General features: G+C 35.8%; 1 protein-coding gene across 1 annotated transcript; it reads left to right on the top strand.

Moving 5' to 3' along the window:
• Positions 1–1,434, top strand: LOC141629949 (F-box/LRR-repeat protein At3g26922-like). The gene has a single exon (XM_074442859.1). The coding sequence runs from the start codon at positions 1–3 to the stop codon at positions 1,432–1,434; it is 1,434 nt and encodes a 477-aa protein (XP_074298960.1).
• The last annotated feature ends 6,046 nt before the right edge of the window (positions 1,435–7,480 follow it).

The following is a 7,480-nucleotide window of genomic DNA, read 5'->3' as shown; positions in this document are numbered from 1 at the left end:
ATGGCGACGACGAACGAGAACGATAGAAGAAGTAGTAATCGAAGTATCGACAGGCTGAGCTATCTCCCTGACGACATTCTTATCGGAATTATTTCCCTTCTTCCTCTCCAATTAGCCATCGCTACCGGAACTTTATCCCGTCGATGGCGTGGTCTCTGGTCCAACACAACCTCTATTGACATCGCCTTCCGCGAGACTTATAACTTACGTAATCTCGATACCACATTGAATGAAACCATGAGACAAATTACCTCACCTTTTATCCATACCTTCAATATCGATTTCAAAAAATCCTTTGATCTGGACTATTGGGCGCCTCTCATGGATATTGTAATTCGCGACGTTTGTAACCGGAACGTCCATCAACTTAAGGTAACATGGCGTGATACTTCTTGTTGGGATAATATATATACATTACCAAGTGTTATTTTCCAAACGCAGTCGCTAGTGTCGATTGAATTGGGTTCCAAAAGTGGCTCGTATGATGATTGGCGATTCCCTGAGGATTCTGATACCATCAATCTTCCAAATTTGAAGAACTTAACCATTCACTTTGGTCGGAATTATCAATGGATTGAAAAACTAGTTAAGGCTTGTCCGTCACTTGTAAAATTGTCGTTAGATTGCTGGGCTAGCAATATCGACGAGACTTTGCAAAGCGGTACAATTGTGATTAATGCCCCAAATTTAGAGTACTTGGCTATTTTTGCTCCAAAATGCTTAACCTTTTCTTTTGAGGAGGAACCGATTATGCTGCGTGAAACGAAAATTGAATTTACTGATCTTCACCAAGATCAATCAGATATTTATGAGGCAATTTCTAAAGTAAGGATCCTTACCATTGATATTTCTGCAGTAGATGCCTTATCTACGGTGTTACACAATGTTACTCGGCTCACAATTAATATGAAATGGAGCCATAGTTTAAATACTCTGTTGTCATTGTTAAAGATGTGTCCTAAAGTAGATGTTTTGACCCTGAAATTTTGGGGTGTCAATAATTATAACGAGCCATTGTACCGAAATGCTGGCAATGTAAGCACCTCACGACGAGCACTCAGATGGATAAAGTCGATAAATGTGGAAATCGATAACTGGGTAACTTATTGCAAACCCGCGAAATCATTAACACGCCTTATAGTGCATTTGTTAAGAAGCACTTGCAATTTGGAGCACTTCAATCTTAGAGTAAATGATTTTCATCAAGACTGGGACTGGCTGCCGTCGCCTAATTGTTTGAGTAATCAAGAACATGAGTTAAAGTTGTGCGAGAAACTCTATCAATGGCCAACAATCTCCAGTTGTTGTGATGTTGAATTTAATGGGAGATTTTTCAAGATGTCTCGAAAAGATGGTCCCAAAATTACGACTACAAATGGCGAAGCTATCTATTTCCATCCTTCCCGGAAAGGTTTGATTTATAAAGAAAAATGAGTTTTTTGGTATAATAGAAGTATGTATTGTTTTCGATGATGTTGCAAAGAAGTACCGAGTATTTAAGTTTCTGCTATACTAGTTTGGTTTTGAATCTTTGTTTGTTAAGTACTACTCCGTCGTTTATTTAAGATTCTGCTTATATATTTCCATCAAAATGTTTCCTGTTTCCTAATAAGATAAAAATAGTTGGGTCTCAATCATCAACATTTCGAAAGTGCTCGTCAGTCATCATGATTTGATCTTTGCCATTGCATCAACAAAGCGTCCTGCGATGAACTCGTAGAAATGTAAAATACTCGGTTTTATACGATTATAAAATACTCCGCTTTATGATGACGACATGCCTTATGATGAAGGAGAGAGGTCGATGATACCATTTTATGAAGCGATTTCTAATGTCGAAACTCTTACATTGGATGTTTTGGTACTACATTATATCTCTACTGTTTTCAGTAATGCAACTCGTCTTACACTTAATATGCGAACGTGCTATAAAATTGAAATACTGTCGTCGCTGCTGGATATGTGTCCTGCGTTGTCAATTTTAGTTTAACCGGTGATAAATATCGCGAAATGGAATGTGTAGACCGTGAAAAAGAATGGAATTAGACTTGTGTAAGGTATTCAACAAGCTTCCATTGAATTGGATAGAAGGTGAGATCGAATTTGTAGGAGAGTATTTTAAGATGTCACGAAGAGCTGGTCCTAAAGTTCGAGAAGCAAGTCGCAAAGTTATCAATTTTAGTTGTTCGTCAGGAGACAATTTCAAATTTTAGAAAGAATAATTGATTTTACGTTTTTTTTTAAACAATTGTAACTTGTTAATTTATCAATTTGCTACTACTTTTTATTTGCAGTTTACATTGTTATTGATTGTATTCTTGGCAGGAGTCTTTGAGACATTGCGATGAAAGCGTTGTTAGAGCTCCATATGGCTATAGTCATATTTATTACCATATATAACAAATCTCAAATGAGCATTAAACTATTAACTTTTCATTAAAATATAACTTTTCATTAAACTTAATTAATTTTTTACATAAAATAAAATAAAAGTCTAAATACAAATTTTTAATCTTTGTTGGAGAATAATTTAAAGCATATTTGCTCTATATAAAACAAAAATATAAACTTATATTTTAGATTTGTGAAAAAAAAAATATAATTTGAGAAATTTATAAAATTAAATTATTAGCTTAGTGATAAAAAAAATTCATTAATATACACATTTCATGACATTACTAAATTTTATTAAATAGTTTTGTAGTTCAATATTTTTTCTCACGGCAAAATATAATAATGTGAAATATGAAAACTTAATGAGGTGTTAATTTAGCATCATAAGTAATAAAAAAAATAAAGACTCTATAAATACCACGCATTCATTGTGCGAGATCTAAATTAGTATTTAAATAAATGTATTAAATTTATTTGGGATATTCTACATGGTAGATTGGTAGCACTATATTTTTTTATATTTTAAGGGGTACCCCTCCTTTCCTACTAAAAAACTTTGACCGCGCATAATTCATGGTAATGAAATCGGAACGCGGCGTAACTGTTTTTTCAAATTGATCGTTTTTCCGAGATATTTGATTTAAAAAAAAATTGCCACTTTATGAACTTGTTGCAAGAGTGATGGTCGGTCAAATACTTTTAACCAAATAAACTTTGACTGACTATAGCTCATGGATACGAGTTCATAAAGTAACGATTTTTTTTTTTCAAATTGATCATCTTTACGAGATGTTTAGTTTGGAAAAAAGATTTGTCGTTTTTGGAGTTTGTAACCAAGAATTATAGACAGTCAAAAATTTCTAGCTCAAAACGAGGGTAGAATATACAAAAAACAAAGGGATACCCTATAGAATATCCCAATTTTTTTTGGAGAGAATATCCCAATTTATTTTCATTTGCGGTAAAAGTCAAATTAGGTTATACACAGTCAAATCATAACTCAACCAAAACACTGGGAAGATCTTGTGAAAGAGTGAACCTTTAAACGTTAAACTCCTGAACTCTCTTTAGCCACTTTAAACCTCATCAATGGCGGTCGAAGAAAAGCCGACGAAGAGACGGAGGACAAATAACAACTTTCAAAGTGAAGAACAAACAAATGACCTGCTGAGTTCACTCCATGACGATTTACTTATCGTAATTATCTCATGTCTTCCTCTTCGATCAGCCGTTGTCACCGGGTTACTATCCAGTCGATGGCGTGGTCTATGGAAGAACATATCCTCCATTATCATAAGCGATCGTAAGTCCGATTATAAGTTTATATTTTCTGATGTTTTTCTTAACGTCATGTTGCAAATTAATTCCCCTTTCATCCATCGTTTCCATCTCGATTTTGATGGCAATTTTTCGAGCAAGCATTGGCGGCCTCCTGACTATTCTTGGCTTCGCCGAATTTGTGACTGGAATGTCTGCGAACTCAATTTTACGGTAAGTATAAGCTTATATTACCGAGTTATATTTTTCAAACGCGGTCACTGGTATCCATCGAGTTGGACTCGATGGTCGATTGGGAGTTACCTAACGATGCTGATTCCATCATTTTACCCAATTTGAAGAAGCTAAGCCTTAATTTTTCTTATATTCGTTGCGAGTTCCTGGGAAAACTAATCAAATCTTGTCTATCGCTTGAAGAGTTGTCTTTAGATCGGTGCCTAGAGTTTAGAATGACAGTTTATTTGAAATGTTCGAATCAAAATCTAAGACGATTATTTATAAACTGGAAGTCCGGGAGTAAAAGCAAAATTGTGATTAACACCCCAAAATTAGAGTATCTGAATGTTTGTGCTCCGTTAGCTGCGATAGTTTGCCTCGAGGAAGAACCAATTGCGTTGCGTGAAGCTAAACTCCAAGTTACTGAAAAGCATCATCATCTAGACGATGAAGAAAAGAAGTCGATGTCAAAATTTTACGAAGCGATTTCTAGTGTTGGCTTGATTACTTTGGATGTTGCAGTACTAGATTGCATATGTACCGTGTTTTGCAATGTAAATAGGGTTACGTTAAACATGAAACAATACGTCGATACCCTTGATAGTAATTTAGTGTTGTCATTACTAGACTTGTGCCCCGTGCTAGACGTTTTTGCTCTAAAACTTGAAGGCGTTTGTACTAATACTAAGAATATACCTTGGTTGAAACTCCCCTCACATTCTAGCCGTTCAAGCACCTTACGACGAGTACTCAAGAGGGTGGAGGTAGAAATCGACTGGTGGGATTATAGAGTCCCATCAAAATATTTCGTGGAGTTAGTAGGATTCTTGTTACTAAGTAACACTATCGATTCAAAGCATTTCCATTTTAGGTTACATGCTGCGAGATATTGTCGAAAGGAAACGGTAGAACGTATAAAAAGAATGGAAATAGATTTATGCAGGATATTTCATCAAGCTCCAATGGTTTCTAAGGGACATGAGGTTGAATTTTTAGGGGAGTTTTACAAGCTGTCTCGTAATGCTTGTCGGAAATTTTCAAGAGCAAATCGGGAAATCATCTATTTTAGTTGTTCGCAACCACGAATAGAACTTTAGTGTTTTTTTTTACAATAGTGAATGTTGCATCTTATGCAAAAGTATACTTTTCATTGTTTAAGTTGCCGTTTATATTATCTTACAAAGTTACAATAGGCAGGCGCGTCTTTGAAACATTGCGATACAATGAGTCAATGATTGTTTAAGTTGCCGTTTATATTATCTTACAATTATTGTTGGTTTCGTGATGTTTCCGCTGCAAGTTCATAACTCTGACAATTTTTGTATCATAAATTAAATAGATGTTTCTCATAAAATCGATAAGTTAAAGATAGAGCTAAGCATAAATTACAGAGTACATATAAATACCATAGAAACATACAGATGTCAGCTAGTTTAACGGGTATAGTCATGGGGGTGATACACTCATGACCACAATTCAAACCCCGTCAGTAGCATATTCACGCATGTGACTCCCTTCACACACAAAAAAATACGATAAAATTGCTAGGAATTAAAAGGCAGAGGGATAACTTCATCTACTGCTTCTCAACCTTTTCAACCGACTATTCGAAACATATTTGTGAAACATCCCTACAAATTCAACCTCAAATTACGTTGATGCCATATAATACTTGCATAGTAGCTTGCACAAATTCAACTCCTCTTTTCGTCTAAGATTTAAATTACTTTTCTGTGCGAAATGTTTAGGACAGCTCACCCTTAAACAGAAGTGATCTATGTCTATTTCGCCGCTTAACAAGTACCGTACTAACTTTAGGAATGATTGTGCAACCTTATGATATGTCCAGCCACCTTCGATCTCTATCCTCTTGAGTACTCGTCGTGAGGTTCCTCCTATACGGCCAGGATTCACGAGGGTTGTCTGTGTATCCTCGATACTTATATCCCACAAGTCTACGGTAAGAACGTCTAATAAAGGACACAACTCGATTAATGACAGCACGATCTCAATGTTGTGGCACAATTTCATATTTAGTGCAAGTCGATTTACGTTGCCAAAGACGGTAGACACATTATCTAGTACAAAAACGTCAAGCTTGAGGAACCTAACATTACTAATAGCCCCATAAAATTCCGACATTGCCTTGTTTTGATCCTCGGATAAATGTTCATTGCTGCCGCTGTTAATTTCTGCTTCATAGAACGAAAGAGGTTTATGTTCAAAGCGAAATATGACGGATTTTAGAGTATGCGTTACCAACTGCTCCAACTTTGGGGTATTAAGCACAACTATGATATTCCATATAATACTTGTGTGGATATCCAACCGTCTTAAATTTCGATTGGAAATCATAATATCATGTTGAAATCCGTCGCAATATAAGAATTCTAAAAGCAAATCCTCGAGAGATGGACAAGCCTTCAATAGCGTTGCCAGCAACTCAAAATCGAAAGGAAATTGGTTAAGCAACAATCTTTTCAAATTTGGAAGATTGATTTGATCAGGCAACTGCAAACCAAATATCGACGTTAACTTGAGTTCACGGACATTGCGGTCACAAGCTTGCCGAAGCAAAGAATCCAAAGGAGGCGGCCAGATGCTGTTTTTACCTTGATCTATTGATTCGATAACAAAACGGTCTATTGACGGTGAGGTAATATGCGTCATGAACTCGGAAAGTACTTTAATTCATGGTCGCCTATATTTATAGAGGTCACGTTAGTCCAAAGACCACGCCATTGACGGGATAAAGACCCCGTAACGATGGCTAATCGGAGAGGAAGCAAAGAGATAATTTCGATAAGAATTTCGACAGGAAGAATGCTGAGCCTGTCATAGCTTTGTTTCCTACGTTTGATAGTCATCTCTGTTTTCTACGAAAAAGGTTTAAGCGTGTGTGGCGTGTGTATTTGACCTAATTTTTTTTAACTTACGACTTCCGAGTCTAATGACCCGACTAGGGGTGTTAACGAGACGAGTCGAGCCCGAGCTTGGCCTTGCTCGGCTTGTGCTCAAGAACCAAAACTCGAGCTCGAGCCGGTTTCGAGCTTACCCGAGCTTGAAAAAAAAGTTGCTCGTTATCAAGCTTGCGATTTTTAATGTGAGCTCAAGCCAAACTCAAGCCCAAACCGAGCCTATATATAATTTGCAAATTTTTTGAGTTTTTTCCCCGATATTTTCAATAAGAAGGCAAGAATGTTGTATGTAGAAATAATTGGCAAATCAGCGAGACATTTGATATGTGTGATACAAATATATAATCATGATAGAATATTTTTATAACATATGAGCAATATCTTAAAGCGGCATTCATGATAGAATATTTTTATAACATATGAGCAATATCTTAAAGCGGAGTTTATGTAAACTTCTTTTTCTATTGTTTTTGGCTCTTATAGCTTCTTTGTTTTCCTTTTCTTGGCAAAAATTTAAGGAAACTCTGTTTATGTAAACTTCTTATTATTTTTGGGGTAAAAGTAATTTATCTTATACTCCATTTATTCCGTATATAAGCAAAAGAAAGAGACAAAAATTAGGTCAAGAACACGCTTAAACCCTGAAGCTTGAAATTTGTTTAGGCCTTAAAATA

Source organism: Silene latifolia, chromosome Y (assembly GCF_048544455.1).
Source record: "Silene latifolia isolate original U9 population chromosome Y, ASM4854445v1, whole genome shotgun sequence".
NCBI classification, from domain to species: domain Eukaryota; kingdom Viridiplantae; phylum Streptophyta; class Magnoliopsida; order Caryophyllales; family Caryophyllaceae; genus Silene; species Silene latifolia.
Note: the sequence above shows the minus strand (reverse complement) of the source record. Positions and strands in the feature narration are given on the sequence as shown.